Consider the following 25,302-nt stretch of genomic DNA (forward strand, 5'->3'; position numbering starts at 1 on the left):
TTGGGTATGCTTCCTCTGGACATCGAGCCTCAATGAAGAGCGCCCCCGAGTCCTTCACTGGCACTTGGAGTGCTCACTCCAAAGGTGGGAAATACACCTGCTCTCACTCTCTCTTCAGTAAACTCCTCTATCTAAATGGGAGATTTTCAGGCAGAAGTGAAATGACTGGCCAATATTCTAACTCTCATAAGCACACAGATTCTTCATTTATTTAACAAATATTTCTTGAGTGGTCACTCTGAGCCAGGCTCTCTTCTTCAGTGTTAGGATTATAGAGGTGAACAAGGTCCTTGCTCCCACGAAGCATCTGTCTTGGTGTGATGACACAGGCAATAAGCAAACAAGCAGGCAAATAAGCAAAATATCAGATAATAAGTAGACTCAGGAAAATTAACATAAACTTTTGTGAAAGAGTGAATGGGTGGCATTTTAGCTCGGGTCATCAGGGAAGGCCTTCTGAGATGATATTTATCTAAATGACGAGAATGACAAATATGTCCTGGGAGTTACTGTCCTTAAAAACAAACTCAGGTTCCTTTTGTATGATCCAGCTCTCATCCAATTTCCATTCCAACTTCCTATTTATTTACAACATGAATTTGTAATCCCAGAATTTTGAGCTGGAAAGGATCCTACAAGTCTTTAACCTCATACCATGAGTTCAGACATGAGGAAAGAAAGATCCAGAAAAGTGATAACAGCAGGTCACACAGCTGAGTTAGGGATCTGACTGGAAGCTGAGAGCCCTGTCTCTTAGCCAAATTTTTTCCACAAATCCAGATTCTTTCCCTGCTTATCTTCCCAGTGTCCATCTCCACAGTGTAGAATCCTCATCCTGGGGCCTGCCTCTGTGGAGTCGACAGACACTAAATCTTCCCTGGACCACAGGGGGCCTTCTGGAGTGATATTAGGAATCCTAATTCATTAGGAATGCAGAAGGGGCCTGGGGGCCAGACTAAGAATTGAGCAAATGTACAACTTCCCACAGTACAATTTCACCACATGTCAGACACGCCCTAGAGCTGTGCCTGGCTCCTGCTGCTCCTCCCTGACCACAAGTGAGTCCTAACGGGGGCTTCCAAGTTTGGGAGCTGCGTGGCTCTGTGAACTCAATGAACACTGAAGATCTCTCTCCAGCAATGTTCCCTAATTTAACTAAGTCGATATGGAAATGTTCTATTCTATGAGGCAAACCCCTCCCAGAATGCTTTACAAAAAAGATTAACTACAGAATTTCTTTAAAGAACAAGTTCCCTGAGTACATTTAAAATATGATCTATGAAAACTCAATCTACATAAAGATTTTATCTCCTCCTCAGAAAACAGCTATTGCATCAAGGGCAATAGCATAAACTTAGACTCTCAATGATAGATTTTATCCTCTTGTATTATGTAATGGTTCTCATTCATTCGACACATATTTATTCAACTGCTATATGCAACACGCTCTTCCAGGTTGCTGTGAGGACACAATGATATAAAGACACAGCCTCTGCCACCCAGAAGCATGCATACACACAACTCTAACACAGGCAGATGTGATGAGTGCTACAACAGATGTATGCACAAAAGCTACAGGGGACGAGAGAGTGAAGGATTGTATCTCAGTCAAAGATCAGGGAAGGAGACAGCAACATTTTAATTGTGTTTCAAAGGATGGTTATGATTTGTATAATTGGACAATTCATTCCAGGAAAAGGAAACATCATGACATGCTGTACAGGGAGCAAGATGGACAGGGATACATTCTCAGAACAGAGAGGAGCCCAATGTAGCTTAATGGTGAGACAACAAATGGTAAGCAAGAGAAGACAGATGTTAAAAGGTAGATCAGAGCCTCAAATGTAAGAAAAGATAAAGTTTGGACCCAATCCATAAACCACAGAAACTTTGAATGGATTTTTTTGCAGAGAAAGAACATAACCAGAAGTGTGCCTAAGGAAGCTCACTCTAGCAGCCATGTCCAAGGATTTATCTGAATGGATAAAGGTGGACATAGGGACAGAAAGGCTTATTTAAAAAATCATCATAGTTTCTGGATCATATAAAAAGTAAGGATTAAATTCAAGAGCTAGTGTAAAGATAGAATTGATAAGGAGAGAAGGGATCTAAACCCCAGGGGGAGGGTCTAGTTTTGGAAAAGGGTGGAGGTCGCAGACCTCAGATTCCAGCCTAAGGAAGAGAAATCAGCACAAGTGACAGTAAGTGATGTCTCTTTAAAAAAGGACAGTTATGACATGCCCCATATTTGAAACAGTAATCATGAGTCTAGCGCATAAAAGCTACCCCAGCTGGACATCTTCTGATCCACGTATGAAACCTCAGTTATTAATAACTCCTCTTCTGAAATATACAGAAGTGCCTGTTATACATGAGGTCCCAGAACACTTCTTAAATTACTATGTCTCTATGGTAGCAGTGAAAAGCAGCTTGATTGGGGTGAAGAGCAGGAGTCCAGGGAACAACCATTTCTGAACAAATGGTAACTCAGTGGAGGGAAGGCAATTTTAATCAAGAACACCAGGCAGAATGTAAGCCTCATAGCTGTGCTCTGACACGAGGAGCTACATGACAGATTGAGGTCCTTCAATCTGAAGAATAAGGCCTTTGGTGCCACTATCTGAGCCACACATGCCCCGTTTCACAGGTGAGCATTTGCATAACTACCTGTCCAATGCTCTCTGTGACAAGATTGTGAATTTTGGGAAGTTTGTCTCTGGTGTCTTTTCCTGGCTACTTTCTCTAGAAATATATAGTTTGGTTTCCATTCCAGTCAGAGCCATGCTGACATCTTAAAGCCTGTTCTCAGTCAATTGGCCCATGGAATCTGTAGAAATGGACTCAAATAAAAGTTTCCAATGTGTTTCCCAGAATATGAATTTCATGAACAAAAGGGTTTTGCAAGAAAATAATTTTGGAAAAAGTTAGATTAAATAAAATTAAAGATGTTTCTTTACTATAAGACACCTCTGAACTTTCAAATGCTAATATGTTCTGAGAATCTCCCAGAATAAGAAACAGCAGGTAGCATATCCCAACCTTATTTAACTGCGTAACCATTTTTCAACAAAGCATCTCAAGGGACAAATGCCCTGCAGAACTTGGAGAAACACCAGTGATGACATTACTCTTAGGAAGATTTGCATTTAACTAGGAATCAATAACAACACTAAAACCTAATACCCATTGAGTGCTTACTGTGTGCCAGGCACTTTTCTAAGTCTTTTACATATATTAATATATTTAACCCTCATAACACTCCTGAGATATTGGTACTATTATTATTATTCCCATTTTATAGATGAGGTAGTGGAGGCACCGAGAAGTTAGGAGATTTGTCCAAGGTCCTGTGTGGAACTAGTTAGTGGGTAGAGGAGCTGAAAATAGAACCTAGGCATTCTGGCACCCACAGAAATTAATTTCTAGTGGTAGAATTTCAGACCCTGTGATCAGCTGGCACTGGGAGAGATCCTGAGAAGAACCTTGCATAGCAAGCCTCCAACCACGGTGAATCCAAATCTGTCTGCTCTTAAATTAGTTTTCATAGGCCTCCCCAGTATACTGAATAGGACATGACCTCTGAAGTGTACCACTGATTCAGTTTCTTCACTAAATTGTGTTATATTGTACATGCATACTCTTCCATTAAAACAAAATTGTGATTCAGACAGCACCATAACCAATAAAAATAATACAGAAAGAAAATAATCTCTAGATTAACCCACGTAGCAAGAAAACAAAGCTGCAAGTGTAAGAAATGGCTTCTCCTGTGTTCTCAAAGTACTGAAGTATTCATCTCTTGCTGGCCAGCTTAGAGACCAAAACCATAGGACTGTTTTCCTTTATTGTCCTGCAAAATTTTACATCCCCATCCTTCTACTTTGCTCAAGAATTGCCAAAGACATGTCCTACCCTCTCCCACTTCCTCTCCTTGTTCAGAAGGATTATCACCAGTTTTGGGTGCATCTGGTAGCCATCTTCACTGAAGGACAGATTTCTCCCCTCAAAAGTGACATTGATCAGATACCTGTAAAGATAAAATAAAAGGAAGGTTAAAAGTCTGAAGAAGGTAGGCTAAGAACAAGATAGTTAGGAAGACAGAGAGAAAGATGGAGACAGACAGGTAGACAGATATACAAATACCATTGTGAAACTCGGTACCCCTTGAGCTCCCAGTTGAATATACAATAGTCATCCAAATTTTCACATAATAGGAATAATATGAAAAGACAATACAAAATTTAAAATAAGGGCACTGAGTTTGAGTTTAGTCCATAGCTATGATTTTGACCAAATTACTTAGCCCTCTGAACATCACTTTTTTCACTATCTATAAAAAATGGGGTAATAAAGAAACCTACTTTATTAGGTTTGTAAGGCTTAAATGAGATAACTTACCATGAGGACCATGAGGCCTGGTGCATAATAGTAAACCTTCATTAAGTGTTAATTATTATGCAAAAAAGGGGGTGGATTAAAAGGCAGAAGTGGTAGAGACAACAGAAGAAAGTAGGAGTGTAGCAAGACCACGTTCTGCTAAGAAAGGTGGCATATCGGAGATTTGGGTCTCTCGGCCTTCCAGAGCTACACACGTGGTTTTGAACTCTTGCTAAAATCCTGCCCAGTCCCTACTTCTAAAAATTGTGAGATGAGTCCAGCAGTCAGGGTTCTGTTTCCACAAGACGCATCTGGAAACCACAGTTACCGCACTGTGTATAGCGAACAGAAAATACTGTTTCTGGTCAGTAACAGTAATTTCTTACTGAAGGGGTGGAGGGAGAGGCATTTCACAGACTTCTCTAGGTACAGGTACATAAATGAATGGAAACTCTGGAAATAACTAGAACCAGACCAATGAAATTGTCTTTCTCCTCAACACCTGCACCCCCAGCTTGCCCCATTCCCCTGCTGGCTGCTCTGATCTGATGAAGAGTTCCCTCACTGGGAATTCCCACAGGCATGCTCATTACAAATGCATTAGTATAACTGTGCTGATGGTAATTAATGTCCCTTTGCCATAATGGCCCAAGGAATCAATAATGATTAGCTCTGTGTTCACATGACATGCTACTCTGGAGCCTTGGGCCCGATGCTGCTGTGAGACCTGTCTCTGCTAAGAAGCAAAGGGGTATCTTGTAATTGCCATGAGGATTCTAAAAGGCTTTGCAGATGTGATCAACAATGGTTTCCTAATACATTGAAGGGGACAAGAATGCATCTGGAGGCAGCTTATCCGTTCCTCTTTTAAGTCTTCTCATTCAGTGAAACTGTGAGATTCTCCTTCATTCTTCCAGGTAACATTAGTTTAAGCAACCAGGTTGCCAGGATGCCTATCCTTCAGGCAATTATAAAGATGACGAGGAATCATGAACCAAACCCTTAGGGACCACTTCTCAATTCTAGACCTGCCTGAGGTTTTTAGGCCTGTCATTCCTGGTCTTGTGTAGCTCCACAAATGCAATCAAAAACACTGAGGACCTCAAAAGAGTAGAGATTTCTAGAATCTCAGAATTGAAACAGACCTTCATAATCAACTAGCCCACCACTTCTTACAGTTTATGCTTCCTTTCTACAACATCATAGAATTGGTCCTCTCAGCTCTTCTTGAATACTTTCACTGATGGGGAGATTACCACTGCACGCTCCACCCTCACGGTAGCCATCTCACTGTTGGGTGGTTCGTTTTTACTTAAAGCTGAAATCTGCACCCCTGCCACCCCTCAACCTCGTCTCCTCCTTAGATATCAGACAGTCTTGGTCAAATCCTGGTTCCTCATGACAGCTCTTCAAGCATCCGAAGATATTTATCAGGTATCCCTCATAAAATAAATTTTAATCTTTGAAGAAACTTTAAGCTCATTTAGTTCTATAATTTCAACTTGATAGGTTAGGAAACTGAAGCACAGAGAGGTCAAATTATTTGCCCAATGTTCTAAAGCTAATTGGGAGCAGAAATAACATTTTAAGCCATATTCCCAGTCCCATGTCCTCTCTACCACAGCCCTCTGATTCTCATATGCCACATCAGGTTTAACATCCCCAGTTCTTTTACGTAGTTATCATATGCCATGGCTTCAAGTTCCCTCCCCTCATCCCCTTGGCTGCTCTCTAAACACTTCCAATAGGTAAGAGCGTAGCATCTCTAATTCAACTCAATGCTCCACACAGCATCTTCTCCATTCCCTGCACTGTTCCTCATTTCTCAGCTCAGTGCTGCCTGTGCAAGCCCTCACGAGTAAGAAAACAATATTCAGGTCTCCTGTAGTTTACGCCTTCAACATTCCAACCAAAGCCCTATATAATTCATTCCAGGGAATATAATTACAAAAGTATAAAACAAAATATTTTAAACTAACAAACCAGAATTTAAGCACCCAACATAATTAACTTGGAAAACATGTTCTTACTACAATACTGTATCGCTTAGAGTAATCTGTGGAAGTCTTCAGAGAAGGTTTATGAGACTCACAAAAAAATTTAGTCCCATCTCTTTTTTTGGAAGGAAGAAAGAGAGGGGGGTGAAGGAGAAAGAATGAAGAAAGAGGAGGGGAGGGAAGGAGGAAGAGGGAGGGAAAGAGGGAAGGAGAGAGGGAAAAAGGGAAGGAAAAAAAAAGGAAGGAGGGAGGGGGTTTGGACGGAGGGAGAGCGAGAGGGAAGGAGGAAGGGAAATAAATTACCTGGCTTAAGCACCATCCTTGCACCAGACATGGCTCTGCATAATTCTGATTTTATCTAAAACGCCATTAAGAATATTTAAAAGAAAGTGTCCATTTCAGAAGGCAATTATAAAAGAGAAGTTCCGAAAATAATTTAAGTAATAAGAAGTATGAATGGAATAGAGTGTATAGCCTCTCAAGATGACTTCTTTGAAGGGGATAGCATTGAATCGGGTATATAGGTTGAAAATTTCAAAGTTTCAGAAAATAAACCACACTTATGGGTAATGTAATTACTCCATAGTTAAATTCTCTAGTTTTTCCTGCTCCAGATCCTTCTGATGTTTTTTATAAATTTTTCTCTTTTTGAGATGTTCACCCTCTTCCAGCTTTACAGGTGGATTTTATTCTGCCTACACACTTCTCACATATTTTACACTTATCAAAAATATTAATAAAACTTTATGACAATATACAAAATATTCTTCTTCAAAGTATCCTTTAATCATTCATATTCTTCAGCAGTATATAGATTAATCATTCACATTGTGTTTTTCTGAGTAATTCCCTCTGAGTTGGCAACATTTAGCTATTAGTGAGGAGCTTGCAAATATACACCTGCCTTGAGCAAGGATGTCCTCTGAACAGCAGAACAAACCAATCCATTCATTGGTAATGAAAAGTGTGAAAAAATAATTGAAAGTGTGGTCACTTCTAGATGTGTGACTCTGGCACCTGAACTCAGTTTTTCCTCTTTAAAATGGAAACATTATTCTCTCTCTAGCTCATCGCATAAGGCTATCGTGATAATCAAATGAAATAGTGGATAGGACAATCATAGAAAATATAATACAAATATAAGGTTATATAATAGGAAAATTTCAGGAAAAGAATATAATAGCATGATTTGAGTATCTAAACACAGGGAACTTGCCTCATCTTGGAGCTCAGTGAGTAAAAGTGTGATGACTACATTTTAACAAGACCCAATTATCAGTGGAATACATTGGAGGAATAGAGATTGCATACCACATAGAGAGGATGAACTAGGTCAAACGGTCATATTAATCACTTTAACTTTCCACAAGACCTGAAAAATATCCAACTACCTTTGGATCTCACTGCACTTTGTCAATTTAGAATATTAATTAAAACTTCAAAGCTTCCATGTGTAAATCCTCAGTCAATAATTAAACTATAATTAAGATTAAGAGATGCCACAGCTACTCTGTTTTTTTCTAAACATGTCATCCTCAAGATTATGCTCAAAAAGCCTAGCTTCAAAAGGCAGCCAAATTCAAGCTCTACCCATAAGACTCTAATCTTCTAGAAGCCCCATCAAGGTTTGGTATATGAAAAAAAAATTGCTTGATTTGTCTCTGGGATATAGGTTGACCTATTAGGAACCTTATTGTGTGTCTCATAAAGTTCTAATATTACACAGAATCTCAGATTGCTAGAACCAGAAGAAAACTTAGAAACTATCCATTGAGATCTCTCATTTTAGAAAGGAGAAAACAGGCCCGAGGATGCTACTCAACTTTCTAAGGTGACCGGCCTGTTCAAAACTGGAGTTCAAGTCTTCTGATTTTCAGTTCAGTGTTCTTTTTGTTACATCACCAAGTTAAGTGAAATTAGTTCTGCAGAGCCCCACATGTGCATTTTAGCATTCTCATGTCCCATGTCATGCCCCGGGTTATGTAGATCCCTAATACAGACTGCATAAAATAAAATCCATCTCATTTCTTGCTTGATTCCTTGTTGAGAAATAGCCTCAGAACCCTGATGGGCTCAGAGCCAATACATTTGCTTTATATGGCCAAAGTCATGCTCCAATGGCTTTAATGAGGTCAAGCTGAGGTAAAAAAGCCCTTGTGCCTCTTTGACTTTGACCATACCACTCAGAGCTCATCCACTGCACCACGTTGATACCTAAAGCAATGATTTAGCAGTACGCCCTGTGTGGGAGGTATCCAAAAGAGCGTTGCCAGAATTTTCCAAAAACCAGGAGCCCTGGCACTACAATACTTATTTTGCCCTCCATATTTTTACAAGGCACTAATTTTTTTTCTTATTAATATCTGTTAATGTGGTAATAAGAGAGATAAGTCTCTCATCTCATCCAATCTTTTCATTTCTAGATGAAGTCCAGAAGAGTTTCGGGCTTTACCAAGATCAGATGATAGAGCTAGAAATGGGATTCAGTTGTCCTCACCTCCAGTCCAGTGTTCTTTCCACTCACCACCATGCCTCAACCATGGTGGAATTTTTCATAGCTCTCAGTTTCCATTCTCCAGGTATTAAGAACAAAGTAATAAAAGAACACAATTTCAGGCAGGAGGCTTGAATTCTTGATCCTTTATTTATAATTTCCTGCTCTGAAAATCTGTAACTCTGTAACTGTGTCTTTGGTGTGCCACTCATGCATGTTCCAAAGCTTTCAGCTCTCTCAACTATAAAATAGACTGTTTCATACCATCCTACTTGCCTCATGAGGGAAGTACAGGGATGCTCCTCTGACATGCTCTCTCTCTATTTCATCTGATTAATACTGTGGCTATTACATCATTACACTCTGTCATCTGAATGACAAAACCACAAATCTTTAAAAAAAAGTCTTTTTCTGGTCTTTTTTTACTATTTCATATACATTTTTTCTCTTAAAATAGTAGAAACAATTTCCCACAGGATTAGAAATATAGTAGACTTTAAAACATTTAAAATCTGCTTAATTAGAGACCAGTATTGGAAAAAAGAGGCAAAGATATTTAAAACTTAGATATTCAATGTTATGGTTTGGTAGACTAAATAGAAATTTCTGACTTTTCTCCAACTTATAAATTCATAATTATCAAAATGAATCCAAAATGACCAATCCAGTGTAATGTTATTGACATGACAGGCCATGGACAGGGAAAAATTCTCCACTGGACTTACCAATGGGTTCTTCTGGGATCAAACCCAGAAGGACTATCTCATTAGTAAGATATCCTATACTCAAATGAATGACCTAGACAATGCCCCAAAATGCTGTAGAAAGAAAACCAGAAGAAACATAAAAAATAAGTTAATCAAAGAGGAAAGGAATGCAGTATGTACTATACACACACACTCTATCATCACCACCACCACTACCACCAGACAGCATGGTATTTAAGAGCAAGGATACTGCAGTCAGACAACCTCTGTCCAAATCCTGGACCCACCAGTTCCTACATTGTGTGACAATCTTTTCCAGGAACAATAAATTATTTTATTCTTGCCAACAATGGTTTTCTTTTTAAGGTAAAGGTATTTGAAGAAGTTTTAAAAGTTTTCTTTGACATATAATGTCACATATAAAATTCTTAAACCATGCTATTGAACAAAATAATTAGAAATACCAGTTTCCTAAGCTGTCAAATGCAGTCCTTTTCTTTTATTTCTGTAACATGATACCTAATAAAAAACCTCAGGAAGAACTAATTTAAATAGCAGATTGTAAGATTAATTTATAACTATTTGAAACAGGTTAAAAATAATTTGTCTTCCAGCAGATTAAACATTTTCTCTGAAATGGTATTTATACCCTTAATTTATTTTGCAAACCATTCTTCACAAATCATAAAAGGTTCAAGTTTGGGCTAGTCCATATCTTAGTTATTTAAATTCTAAATTCATAGTGTTAAATTAATGAGATATTAAACTATCTTGGAGACTGACTGATATAAATTTAATATACTTCCTCTCTCCTGCTGATGGTGAGGATTGTGCTTTGGCCCCTTAGCAGTCCAGACTGAACTGCATTCATTCGAGGGGTAAATGGTGAAGTGTCAATTCACCATCTACTACAATGAAAAAGTCTTCTGGGGCCCCTAGGCCTAACAATAAAATACTTCTGAGAGCTATTACCCAGATTCTGTTTCATGACTGACTGCCATGAATTAGTTTCATCTGAAATCAAAGAAAACAGAGGAGCATTATTGGGAGTGACCCAACAATCTCTGCTTGGATATAAGAAGCTAGTGAACATTAACCTTCCTCCAGAAAGATGTTACATCAATGAGTATTCTGAGTGGCTCCGCCATCAGCTGTGATGGCCTCATATCTACCCATCTGCACTGTACCCTTTCACCAAGTGGGGTCAATGTGGCAGCCACGGCCAATGAATAATTCTGTCTTACTGATAGGTCCATCTGGGATCAAACCCAGGAGCTTGTTCTCATCAATAACATATTGTACCTCAAATGAATGAAAAGGCCTGGACGATGCCTCAAAATGCTTAGTGGTGGGGAGTGAGTAGAAAGAAAATAAAAGGGAGAAACAGAGTAAGTGGAGAGGAAAGGAACATGCTATGTACACACATACACACACACACACACAATAACAACAACAAAACAACAACAGACAGACGAGTGTGGTGTGTCAAGAGCAAGGACACTGCAGTCAGAGGACCTCTGCTCAAGTCCTTGATCCACCAGTTCTGAAGTTGTGTGATCTCACAAGTTATTTAACCTTTCTTTGCCTCAGTTTTTCCCCATAAAAAAATGTGAATAATAATAGTGCTTATCTCCTAGGATTGTTGTGAGGATTAGATAATTCAATATACATAAAGGACTTAGGACAGTATCTATCACAGAGTGAGCATTACGTGTTAGCTGCTGTTATTGTTGTTGTTATTATAATTACCTGTTTAAAAATACTGCTTAGATGTCAGAGAATGTTAGAGTGTGCAGGAACTTTTTGATGGGTCTAACCTTTCATATTTAGAGCTGAACATGCTGGAGCCTGGGGAGATGCTGCCACTCTTGGACACATTAAGTTCAGTGTCCAGGTCTCCCAATTCCTGGATCTCTGGTTTTCCACACCACCACCAGTCCAGCACATTTCCTCTCATTCCCACAACATCCCAGACTATTAAGGGTTGAGGACATTTGTTTTTCTATTATGATTAGTTACCCCTGTGAGGTTTTTTGCAGTGGGGAATCACTTAATCTTACTACTTCAATGTAAGTTCACTTCTCGAGGAAGGCAAAAAATGAGCTCATATCCCCATAATTTTCTGTAGAATCAATGACCCCTCAAATGACCTCTATTCTGACTTCCCAGAGCCTTGCTTTGAATACTATGTAATTCTCTTTAAAATTCCTTTGGAGGGGGCACACTCATGCTTGTGTGTTCCTTAGGGAATTAGCGATGCCACCTTTTGATGCCAGTTAATCAAGTGTGCTGAATACCAAAGCTGTTTCTCGTTTAAGGAACTGTACACAGAACTCAGTAATGGAAAAGGAATTCCTCCTTGTCCTCATGCCCACAGCCCTTAGTCACCTCTGTTGTAGGTGAAACCTGCTAAGGTGCTATGGGAAACCCAGAGTTCTAGAGGCAGTTAGAAAGGTGAAACTCCCCAGCGGGAAAGAATCAAGTAACTCTTCTGGATAACGTTACTGCCTCTGAAATTTTTTTTTTCCCTTTTAAGTTCATATTTACATTCTATACATAAGTTAAAATCACCTTCTTTTTAAAAAGTACTGAATAAAATTCCTTTCCTCTTCCATAGATTAGGTGGAATATATTCGAATACAGCCAAGTGTCGGCTTTCAAAACAAAGTGGTGGGATCTGCCCAGAGAAAATGCCGAGACAGGTCAAAGGCTAGCTGATCACGAAGTACAGGGATATTTCTTCTTTATGCCTACTAATAATTTTAAGGTGAAGGCTTGCCTTTCTGACATCCATTTTAGCTCAGGAGCTGGCAACACTACTCAGGGCTATGCCAAAACCAGCCAAACAATGACTGGCAAAGATTTGTCTAGGACATTCAACTTTGACCAGAAGCCTTTTCCTTCTTGTGAACTTTCAGACTTACTGAAAGAAACCCTGGGCATATATACCTAAGAAGCCCTGAGCCAAGAATCCAAAGTGACCTGGGCATGATATCAAGGGAAAAGAATGATATCAAGGAAGGCTTTTCTCTCCCTTTTGACCTTTCTCCATTTCCTTAATTTGTTCTTCCCTCTTTTGGAGCCCCTCTCTATGCTCTCTTACACCTTAGAGAGTCAACAAAGTGAACACATTGGCAATACTTCCATACACACAGCCCCTATCCTGTCTGTAGCTATCATATGCTTAACTTCACAGCTCCCTCCAACAGTGTTATTGAAGGGTGGCAAAAGAATTGGTGAGGTGAATTAGTGAGATGGCTTAAGTTACAGGGACTTGAGGTGGAGGTTATCAAGAAATATTATCCATGGAAAAAGTGGGTTATAATTTAGTCTTCCAGTAACAGTTTGCAGAGATATTCAAATGGAGATTCCTAGAAACAATTATATTGAATAGGGGAAGGGAAAAGGGTCAAAAGAGGGAGGATATTCCAGGCGCAGAGGACAGTATCCAACAGACAGAGAGGACTCAAGATACTTGGGTGAAGATTATGTCTTCAGGGGAGATGGGTGCCCCATAATTACATCATGCTACAGATTTAGACAGAAAGAGTGGTGGAGGCTGTTGACTCATTCAAGAACACATATCTGTCTTCAGAAAACCCAGTCATGAATCACACCTGCTATGTGGATAAAGCCCTTTCACATAGGAAATAAATTGATTTCTTGAGTCTAGGGTACAAAGAAAGACCAGGGGAATGAAAAAGATGCAAAGTGGAATATAATAGGAGAGTGGAGATAGTGAACTCGAAGGAAAATTAGTCAGTAACAAGGAGGTTGTCAACGTGGCTCCTGTAGCACAGTCTGGAGAACAGCTTTTTGGGGCTACAGTTTGGTGAGAGGAACCATCCCTAAAAGTATAGTTGCATTTAAAGGTGCAGGAAATGTATACTAGTTGGCAATGAAAAGGATATCATGGACCTGAAAACAATGAGACCAAAAATATATCCAATCAAGAATACATCAAGATGGAAACCGTAATGCAAGGTACTGGTCAAAGGTTATAAGCCAAACACACATCCTAAGTTTGCAGAGTTTTGGTAAGTGCTGTTCTAAATCACAGTACTTTATGGCACTATTTCTAGACCAGGTGAGAACAGAGAGGTCAGGGAAAGATCAAATTTGTTTGTTTGTTGATTTATTTAATTAATGTTAGTTAGCAAAAGACACCCGCTGATCTTTTCCAATTTTCTAAAATGGGTTTGACCCTTAAGTCAGAATTTGAAGCAAGGTGAGGGCAAGAGTTTATTTAAACCAAACTCCATTTCCCTCTTTCCTCATCCTCAAGAAGACAGCATCAGGAACCTCAGCTGCATCTTCACCGGGAAACTGAAAGAAACATGTAATCATCTCTCCGTGCTGTACTGTGTGGGGGCTAGAACTCTGCTGTTCCTTCTTTGTCAGGGGATCCTAGCTCCTTCTCTCCCTCTGTAGGTTGATGTTTCCATGGAAACATGCTCTTTAATGCTTCTGAAATTACTGTGCATTTATACCATTAACTCTTTGTTGACCAGGGCAGGTCACAAAGAGATTTATTTTCCAATCCCTGAAAAGTTAATTCCATTTTCTACCTCTTTTTACTGCAATCTTTAAAAAAAAGTAATTGACACCTGATGCTCCTATTTCCTCACCAGACCTCACTCCTTAATCCCTGAAATCTTGGCTTTTGCTTCTATCATTCTACTGAAAAACTGTTCTTACAAGGTCATCAATAATCAAAGCAAGGTCAACAAAAATAAAATCAGTAGCCTTTACTCCATCATAATTCTCCTTGACATTATATAGCTTCTAACAACTGACACTTTCAAATTTTTAGCAACTTTCCTTTCCTTTATTTGTTGTTTAAAGCAGGATAATTTATTGTTTCTCCTTACACTTCCCAGGTCAGTTCTGTCTCCTTTTATGTTCATTTTTGCTTTAAACTCCCCAACTCGGGGGTACTGCAAGACTCAGTTTTGCACTCTGGTCTCTCTCTCTGAGACTCACGTACAGCCATAGCACCAAGGCCTCTGAAGTCTCCATCGGAGGTCCCACCTCTCTCCTTACCTTCAGTTTGATATTTCTAATTGGACTATTCTACCTAAATGTCCTGATATCAGGTCAAACTTAACACGGCCAAGTCCAAGACAGGTTCCTCTGTCTTTTGGCAATGAGACCACCACTCTTAAAGCTTTAAAATTCTGACAGAGCTTTGACTTACCCCTCTCTATTATAATTTCATCTTTACAACATAAATAAAAAGGAGAATAAGCTGACTACTCTTATGAGCTACATTCTCAGAATGAGTCAAATCAATTAAAACGTCAGTTGTAGTTTAGCATTATGTACAAAATAAGCTGGATTAATTTTTTTCCCCTTTTTCAGAGTTTTGTCTCCCCAAGGAAAATGAATCTCAGGAGTTTCTAGCCTACAAGTGAAATTTCTTGGAAGTCATATTTCTACTCTGGTCACTCAATCAAAAAAAAAAAACTGTAACAATGCTTCCAATTACTGAGCACATGCCAAGCTCTGTTCTGCATGCTTTGCATTATTTTAAATTCCCACAGGATTGCTATAAAATAATTGATAATATTACAATGAGGGTCCAAGGTAGGTGGCAGTGGAAGTGAATCCATTTAATTCTGAGTGATTCTAAAACCCATGTTCCTTCCACTGCCTTACACTAAGAATAATGTTGTTAAAAGAAGCAATGGTCGGGAGAGAGGGAAACAAAGAAGTCACAAACTTCTAACATGGTAGAACTAAAATCCAAACCCAGATCTGAATGGCTCCAAAGCCTGAGCTCTTAATCATTATTTATACCACCAAGCAGCAGTCCATCAGTGCTTTTATTGTCCCTCATGCCAGCATCATAAGGAAGGTCTACAAGGAAGAGGGCAAAACACACAGGCTCTCTACAGCCCAGAGAAAGACAAGACGCACTTACTGGGCAGGAGATATGTTACAGAGTAACAAAAGAACTCTGGTCCCTAGGAGCTGTCAATCTCATATTCCACAAGCACTAACCCAAAAAAGTGAAGAAATGGAATTAATTTGCCTTATAAGAAAACAGGAGACAAACCACAAAGCAGTAAGCTTCACTGGACTTATAGAGGAATTAATTCTCAGACCACACTTTGGGAGGAAGTCAGTTATAAAAGCCTAGGACTGTATTCTTGGAGTTCTTGTTAGAGGCAGACAACAAGAGCTAGAATATTTATTTGGTTTGGTTAAGATTGGGAAATAAAAAGTTTATCCTGGTTTGGCACACAATTTCCAAGCTCTCTCTGGACTTAAAATACAACGTTAAAGTATTCCTTTGGAGCTACAATCAATTCTCAGTTACCCTCGGTAAGGGAGGGAGAACACTACTTCTGATCTGGACAGTCAAATACGTAGATCGTTCTTCGTACTTGTCCCGCTGGATGTCTTCATAGGTTTACACTGTAGAACACCCTCTTCCTCCGGAAATGTTTTCATTCTAGGTCCCATTAAGACACATTATCTTAGTTCTTCTCCTTTATCTATGATTGCTCCCTCTTTACCATCTTTGCTGGCTGTTTTTATTTATCTTTCTCTTATTTGAGAGTTTTTAGGAAATTCAGTACAAGGTCTCTGTTAATTTCAGCCATTCTCAGGGCACCAACTCTTCCTCTAAGTGGGTGAGTCCCACTTCTATACTTGCAGTTCTGACCTCTTTCTCATCCCCAATTTCCATTCCTTGCTGGCCATTTCTGCTTGCATTTTCCCCTGTTACAAACTCTTAGTGCCAGAAATGATTTGTTTTCTCCTTCTCAAAATAGCTGACTTTCTAATTCCCCTCTCTCACTGAGTTAATATTTACCAAGCACTTGGAATGGTGCCTGGCACATAGTAGGCACTTTGTATATATTACTTATTCAGTAAATAAAGCCTTACTCCTTTAGTCTTGAAATCTCCCAGATATTGCTGACATCTTCCTTTTTTTTAGTTTGCCATGCCCAATTAATCCCCTCACACTTTCCATTTTTTAAAAGATAATTCTTTCATTTGTCACTTCCTTTCCACTCCCACAACTTTCATCCTAGATCAGGCATCTACCACTTCACACCCAGATACCTGCAACAGCCCCTCTCCTGGGCCCTCTGCCTTATATCAAACCCCCCAAATACCACTGGCACTTAATCTTACTATAAGTAAGGTTACTTATTAACCATAAGACTTCTCTGTGCTATGTCGCTACTTGCTCAAAAATCTCCAACGGTTCCCCACTACCCAGAATAAAAGCCTGCCTGCAGTCAAGCTCTCTACATCCTGGCCCTATCTATCTCTTTGGAATTCTCCCATCCTCTATTTGAACCTTTGCTAAAGACAAGTGGCTTCTTCACTGTCCCCTCAACATTACTTGCACTTTCCTGCCTCTGCTCCATTTTCTCTCAATGGAGTATAATCCAAATCCTGCTCGTGCTTATGGAGTCAGATCAAATTTCACCCTCTATCTACACTTTCCTGACCATCCAAGACCCTCTGTCCTCTTCTCTCCTCCTGCCCTTTCTAGCCTCAACTCCACGTTTCAGCATTTCATTTACTGTTGACCTGACCCAGTTGTTCCTTTTTGTTACTCAACTTTTTGTTTGTATCTTGTCTTCATGATAGACAATATACTGTTGAAAAGCAAGAATCAAATCTCGTCCTTCTGTTATCCTTTGCCTTGTTTGGCAAGGCAAAGAATCCAATTGGTGTGTTGCTTGTAGTAAGAATTCAAAAAATACTTACTGATTTGTTTCGAACTTTCAGAAGATTAGTCTTGAGAGCCTCCCCTGCTGCTTTCTCACTTCCCATCCCCCCAACACCCACCTCTTCTATGTATTACATACAACACATGCCCACACACATATACACATACACGCACACATCTGGTATTGAATGTTGATTCCCAGTGGAAGAAAGTGACTCCTCCAACTATTGATTTTAAAAAAGAATAACTTCTAAAGAATATACACCTACAATCTTTCTTTCTTTTCTAAATGAGGCAAAAAGCAGGCTTGACTTCATTCTTTCATGGGCCCTTTTTAAACTTCTCTCCTTTGAATGTCTTCCCCATTATACAGTCCATAAAAACACACGTCTGCCTGTGAGAATCATGTAATCTACCAAAATCTTATTCTATGAGAAAGGAAAATAATAAGACTTCTTGATATTAAGGTTGCTAGAAATAAATGTTTTTTCCTCTGGAAAATAAAAGCACTGGGGGAACCTGAAATATATGTAAAAATAATATTCAGATGTTCTTTACCAATGTAAATTCACTTTATTAGCTTAGGAACAGAAAAAATAGAACTCATTTTGTTTATAACACTGAAATGAGAAAGTCTTTTAAAAAACACAAAAACAAATGGGGAATCTGCTATTTGTTTTATGGTACTTTTCAATTTTTCAGAAAAATTAAAATATCCTCAGTGGAGCATAGGGATAAACATAGTTAGACACATAGAAAATCCCTCCCTCACCCCTTCCAACTCCTCAACTCCCCCCATACCTCAGCAAGAGCAGAAGAGAAAATGAGGGTGAATATGCAGATATTCATACTAAGATCTTCTTTAATTTGGCCCAACTCTTGATAACCTAGAACGTCAATATCTGCAGAGAGGCCTATGGGTCAATGCAAATAATGAACAGAGTGAATATTTCATGGATGATAAATTAAGAGTTGAGGATAGTTCATACTCTTTCCTTTGCAGATAACACCATGACATGAAGAAGTAGTCCAGGTGGAAATCAGAAAGGTATTGTTAATAAGTCTCTCTGAATCTCAGAAAAGGTTAATCCCTATGAACGCAGAGGGAAATTAATTTGATTAATACTTGCCTGAATTCCTTCAAATTCTTGGGCATCCTAGCATAACCTAGAGGAATTTAGCATTTGAGTTAATTTCCTTCCTTCTTTTCCAGTCACTACCAGGTTGTTTTGATAACAGGAAAACACATTCTGTGTGACTGGGGGTAAAGCAGCAAAACGGCTTGAAGAAATTCAGTGATTGATGTCTTCAATTATAAAGGGGGTTAGGGCGAAAGTATAAGAGAGAATGTAAAGGAGCAAGTACACACTGGAGGGAAACGATGAGATGGAGAGAAGATGAAACAGCATTCAGCACGCTAGATAACACTTCCATGGCAACCACATTACATGCATAGAGAACTGCCAAAATAAGTCAAGATCCAAGTAAGCAGGTGTTGGTGGAAAGAGGAGATAAGAACTCAGTGATGGACAAAAACCACCTAGAGGACATGAATTATCTTTGTGAGTTTAACTCTTCTTTCCACTTCTTTTTCTAACCATACCTACAGCTCCAGTTCAAGTGAGAATGCAACTAAAATGTGGCTGCTGCCAAATCCAAATTTCATCCAGGAAGGTCTCAAGATGGTACGAATGAGGCTTCAGAGGCCCCAGTCAAGCCAAAACAGAAAAATACTGAGTGAGGTAAATAATTTCCTTGTAGCCATTAGCTTGCTTTCCCAACTCTTTTCAGCAATTTGCACAGAAGGAACAGATGTTTTTTCATTTGTCAGGTGGCTGAAGTAGGAGAAACAACGTTGATGGAAATATTATTGGACATGTAAAGATAGGTACAAAGTTCCTATGTCAGTGGTCTAGGCTGTCTGTCCATTGGCAAAATCTATCCCTGTAACATGGAGAGAATCCTGTTGAAAGATATAGTCAACATATCTCTGCAGAAATTAGTTGCTTGGAAAGATCTTTTCTGAGACATTTAAAGTTACTCTGTACATAATGTATAGTCCTTCCTTTATAACTTTAGGACATCACATAAGAACCATGAAGGGCCAGCCCCGGTGGCCTACTGGTTAAGTTTGGCACACTCCACTTCAGTGGCACAGGTTCAGCTCCTGGGTGGGGGCTACATCACTTGTCTGTCAGTGGCCATGCTATGGCAGTGGCTCACATACAAAAAGAGGAAGATTGGCAACAGATGTTAGCTCAGGGAAAATCTTCCTCAGCTAAAAAAGAAGAAGAGGAAGAGGAAGAGGAAGAAGAAGAAGAAGAAGAAGCATCAAGAGGGACAGGATTTTTGTGCCTTCCCACAGCACTCATGGAGAGCCCCATGACAGTATGCTACACGGGGCTTCTCTACACAGGTTTGTACCTTTGTAGTGGCTGAGCTAAGTCTCTGACACTCACTTGGGGAACCTGTTAAAAATATGGGTTCCTGAGCCACACCCCAGAGACAGGGATTCAATATGCATGAGACAGAGCCCAAGAATATGCATATTAAAGCTCCCTAGGTATTCTGTTGTTTAGACAGGCATGGAAACCATCAGATGAAGCACACTTTCCTCCTCCCACTCTCTGGTGACTCCTCTCCTCTCCATACCTTGCCAAAGAGTGGGAAGGTGAGACTTTCCTCACTCTCAGGAATGGGAGAATCATCAAACCTAGCAGATAGTTGCCCCTCACGCGCTCACCAGGCCAGAAAAAAGTGTCATTTTGCATTGGAAAATGACTCTGAAACCAGCACTGGTCATCAACTTCTTCCGTCTAGGAGAGTTTGCTCTTGGGATCACTCTCCTATAAATGTGGGGGGACAGGGGTGAACTAGGTAGAAAGAGAATATAGTTTACATCAGAGGGCTTAGGCAGTAAGTAAGAACTGTTAAGTCTTAAACTAAAATAAATAGCTAAATTTTGAATGAGAAATAAAAGCACTCTATTCTCCTATTGATCCACAGAGGTACTTCCCTGCATCATAACCTTGCCATAAAAATCACAGAAAACTCAAAGGAGCCCTCAAAACTCAGTTCTCTTACCTTTCAATAACACTAGCCTTCCTCCAATTCAGATTTACACAACCCAACATTTGAAGAATCTCCTCCAAAACTAACTAAATAATGTCTATTTAAAAGGGAAATTTACTAGGTGAGGCATCTGACAAGAGCAATGTCAAGTTTATGCAACAAATGATCATTGAGTCCTATTATATATCAGGCACTGTGAATACAGAGATAAGTAAGAGAAGTTAATCGCATCTCCCAAACACTTACTCTGTTACAGGTGTTTTTCACATGTTACCTTATGTAATCCCATGCTACAGATGAGAAAACTAAGACTCAGAAGGTGACTCATCTTGTCAAAGTCATATAGCTGGTTAGTAAATGACAGAACAGAATTAAAATTGAGGTTTGATCTCCAAATTACGCTTTTTTAACCTACCATGCTAGCTCTTTCCCACAGTTTGGGGTACAAACAGAAATGTATATATTAAAATTAATCTTGCTGACTACATGTCCATTCTCCCCCATTATTTCAATCCCCAACAGGCACCAAGGACACATGGAATTATTGTGGGGAAAAAATGAACTCCCTCTTCTGAGAAGAGATGAGAAACTTCTCCCATTCCTTTGTCCAGGGCTGGGGAAAGTGAGGACAGCTTTTCTATGAGTGCAGTAAAGGATTATATATATATATATATATCTTTGCCTTTCCTTTCATTCTTCCTCTTTTCTAAGACTTGAGGCTATGCATGCCTTCTACTTGAGAGGTTAATGACTGAAGAATAAAGAAGATTTAAAGTGATGTCACAGACAAGGAATAAGGAGCTTGGTGTTTTATGGAAAGCTGAAAAGCGATCCTTAGGGTTTCTACATTGCCCCACTCAATTTACCAAGAAGAGAAAACAGACATGAAAGGAGCATTTATCAAGGAAATAAAGGAATCTGTGTTTTTTGGGTTTGTCTCAACAATCATATATATATAGTCAGGATGGGAAACTGTTGTATGAAATGTGCATCACTTCCACTCACCTGTCCCTTCCTTCTTCTCTGCCTTTCCAAATACTGGCCTACCATTTTTATATCTCTCAGGAATATAACATAGCAATAAGTGACCCAATAAGGGCCACCGCTGAGGAGAGGAATGTCCCACAAACACAACGTGTTAAGTACTGTAACGGTCTTACAACAAAGTGAGAACACACAGGAGGACATAAGGAAGCTGTGTGGGGAAGGAGTTTACAGATTCACAAGGAGGAGCTATTTTAGCTGGGTCTTAAAGAATGAGTAGTTTATTTGGTAGAGAAGAGAGGGATGGAGAGTCCATAGAGTATAGCACATTCAAAGGCAATGTATGTAGGAATGATGAAGCTATAGTTGCAGGACAGGCTGGAGGAAAAGGAATAAGGTTATTGGAGTGAGGAGAAGCAGTGGCAAGGTCTAAGTGTGAAAAGAGAGACTGAGGCCATTCATGAAGGTCTTGAACATGATGCTATATCCCTATAAATAAGTATCCAAGAAAATTTTTCAAACAGGGCAGATAAGTGATCCAATTAGTTTTTCTAATTAATTTTTTAAGGACGAATAATGCTTGGCATGAAGACAAGGGGCTCATAGTCTAGATAAGAGAAACAATGTGAACTTGAAACATAGTAGTGGAAATGGTGATTGAATGCTGGAGGACAATCTAAGAGACTATTGTTAACAAACTAGATGGATGTGGAATGTGAAATGTAGTGAATTTAACTGCATCAATTGCTCCCTCCCATTACAGAGAGAAGAGCTCATAGCTCTGAGCTCTGCAGGCAACTCTCAAGGTATGACACTTTGCATTTATGACCTTTCTTATTATAACCACAACCTCCTTAAAACTTGAAGGTCAGCGGTGAACTGACTGTTTCTCATTAAAATTAGAAGAGGAAGGAGAAGGAAGGCTGGGAGAACCAAGAATAAAAGGCAGCTTGGGGCATTAATAAAGACCTAGAAGGGGTACAGCATAACCATTTTGCATGTTGGAAATCATGGTGGCAGGAGTGGGGAGAATGACTTGAGGGAGCCAGCATCCCACAAGTGACCTTTGATATACCTGAAAAAACTTATTTAGCTATCTTGGGAGTCCTCCTATCTTCAGGTTTGAGAATTCTGATTCCTTTCCTCTTTTTGGAGTCCCTTTAACTGTTTTCATTGTTCTTGCTCAGACCCTCTCAAAATCACTGCCATCTCTTTTACATAGTAGGATATAAGATTATATGATTACCTCAGTAATTTTTCCAAAGTTCACTCCCTGACCTTCTCTCAAATGTTAGCATGCAGAGATATCAGTGCATATAATTTGAAAAGTTGCCCCAGGTGATTCTAGAATCTACCTACACCACACAGTCCCAGCCCCACTGAAAAGCTTTCATATCCAACTCAACCTATGCTAAGTGAGAAGAAAGATTGCACACCAATTTGATACTTCAATGAACTCATCTGGACTCAGGCTTCCTCTCATTACAGCATCATATTACAGGACCATGTTTAAGTCATGCCTCACTGCTCTTCTCGGCTGTATTTTGCAGTCCCCTTCCATCCCGTTTTTCTGTAAGTCAACTCTTCATTATCAGCACTAATGGAGGACAGAAAGGGCATACGTAACCAAAATCAACAGATAACTCCAAACCTTATTGTAGGCAAAGGATTCAAAATTCTCCCCGACAGAGCCTTTGCAGAGCTCCTAACATGAAGCAAAACTTAATAATAATGCTTTAGCTGTTTTCTTTGCTCCTCCACACCTGCTGGTGGAAGTCCTAATAAGCAGCAAAATGACCCAAACCCAGCAGGAGGGGAAAGGGTGAAAATCAAAGGACCTAGAAACTACACAGAGTGGATAATAAGGGCCTGAATGATGAGCTCTTGGAAAATCAGGATCTGATTGATGAGGCTTACTTTTACCCCAAATGCAATGAAGACAAATCATCAAGCAAGTTTCCTCCAAGATGTAAATTCTAACTTGCCATGAATTACTCCAACTCAGGAGAGAGGCAAAGGATGGGAAAAGCCTCAATTTTCACTTTTTAAATGTGCAACCATAAGCTTAAAATTCATCCAATTCAGGAAGCAGCTTGTCTCCAAATGTGATGAAAAAAAGGAAAAACACAGTCTATTGAGTCTATCAGGGCTTCTGATACACTCAGAGATGGTACAATTAAATCTAGTTCAGCCCACATTCCTATCCTACCCTTTTTTCCCCCTTGCCACTCTACTAGCTTTGCACAACACCTGATTTCATCTTTCCTTTTGTTCCATCCTTTGTTTTCTCTTCTGTGGGTGCTGTAGTCAGTAGAGGGACTTCATCTCATTTGACAGTGACATTCTGAGAGCAGGAACTAGAGTGGAGAAGCTGGAAGGATGGCCTGGCCCCCAGACTTCTCATCCCCAAAGGTTTTTTTCCAAGATTGCATTTAGGGAGGATATACTGACCAATGAAATATTGTCTTTTAAAGAGATATGAAGTAAATATGGCTAATGTTAACATCTATTAAATCTGTGCAGTGAAAGCATGGTATCTGAGACAGTATTTTCTGTATTTTCCTGTGCATTTAAAGATTTCCGCATTTTAAAAATGTTTCACTGTATGGAACAAAAAGACAGTGAACCCGCACCAACTCCTCTGCTTCATAGTTAATTAAAGCAGAGAATGTTGATCCTAGGAAATGCATTTTGCTATGTTATACAGTATTTACTCCTATTGAATACTAAGTGTCCATACCCAATTCAGCATAAGACTCTGAAATATATAACAAAGTCACAGATGAGATTCACTTTTTTATCTCACATGTAGGATGATAAATAGACCCTACCCACTCTCCTCCACTAGGACTGTAGCATTCCTAAGTGAGAGGCTGGGACATTATTCAGATATAACCACAGTTGCACAGAACAGCGCCATTTCTTCCAGCTTCAGTGTTTAGCTGGAGGTCACCTCTCCACATCATTATTGGCCTTGCTCCATGGTTTATGAGGCAATGAATGCATAACATGTGCTGCTAAAGGATGCAGGTGCATGCTGTTCTGTACTGACGCAGCCTGATGTGAGGGGAAGTGATTTTACATTTAGGAATGTCTCAAATTCCCAAGAAATTCCTACCTGCGGAAACAGTGAAACCCCCCAAAAGAGGAGTTCCCTATAGAAAAGCAAAGAATCAGGAAAAAGAAATCCTTTTGTGAAGACATGCAAATCTTAGTTGAAGTTTTTGTTTTGATAGCATGATTCCACTTTTGTATACAATACAATGACATACATGTGTCCATACAAACAAAAAATATTTAAAACATATTTTTTAAGCCTGGAAGAAAATACCCCAAAATATAACAGTATTACCTCTGGGTGTGATAAAAATCTTTGTATTCTTTTCATGCTTATGTAAATTTCCAAATGTTTCTATAATATAAACATATTACTTTTATATACAAAAAATTATATTTTAAAAACCAAAAAGAATTTAGTCATCTGTATAGAATATTGTAACAAATAAAAATTATTATTGTAATATGTAGAAACTTGAGAAAAAGTTCATCCATCAAAACTGCTGTCTGAAAAACTAATGAAAAATTAGATGTGCACTGTGATGGCAACTGCATAAAAATAGTATGTACAAGGTTAAGGGCTATAATAAAATTAAAATACTTGTGTTACGGTGGTGGGGATATAAGTGAATTTTCTTTTGTTTCCAATTTTCTTATTGCTATTATCTATCTATGTATCATTTTTAACAAGTGGAATCAGTACCACAGCTCATTAAATCAGCTTATTAGGGGCTAAGACCAAGTGACTCAAGAAAGGGAGATAAGTTGACTCTGAGAAGTAAATTAGTAAAATTCAACTTATCATGGCTGATGTGGGCTTGCATAAAACACCACGAAGGCAGTGGAGTCAGAAAGACCTGAGCTTACACCCCACTGCTGGGGCATTTACTGCACAGACCTTGGGCAAGCTGGCTTCTCAGA

The 25,302-nt window shown here is 39.3% G+C and overlaps 1 protein-coding gene across 2 annotated transcripts in view; it reads right to left on the reverse strand.

Annotated features, from left to right (window-relative positions):
* The window catches only part of GRIN2B (glutamate ionotropic receptor NMDA type subunit 2B), a 402,696-nt gene that overhangs the window by 101,255 nt on the left and 276,139 nt on the right, over positions 1-25,302 (reverse strand). For both annotated transcript variants that reach the window (XM_014740731.3, XM_070269931.1), the window contains one exon: positions 3,913-4,027. In XM_014740731.3, coding sequence (XP_014596217.2) covers positions 3,913-4,027 — 115 coding nt within the window. The remainder of the gene's footprint in view (positions 1-3,912; positions 4,028-25,302) is intronic.

This window comes from Equus caballus, chromosome 6 (assembly GCF_041296265.1).
Source record: "Equus caballus isolate H_3958 breed thoroughbred chromosome 6, TB-T2T, whole genome shotgun sequence".
NCBI lineage: Eukaryota > Metazoa > Chordata > Mammalia > Perissodactyla > Equidae > Equus > Equus caballus.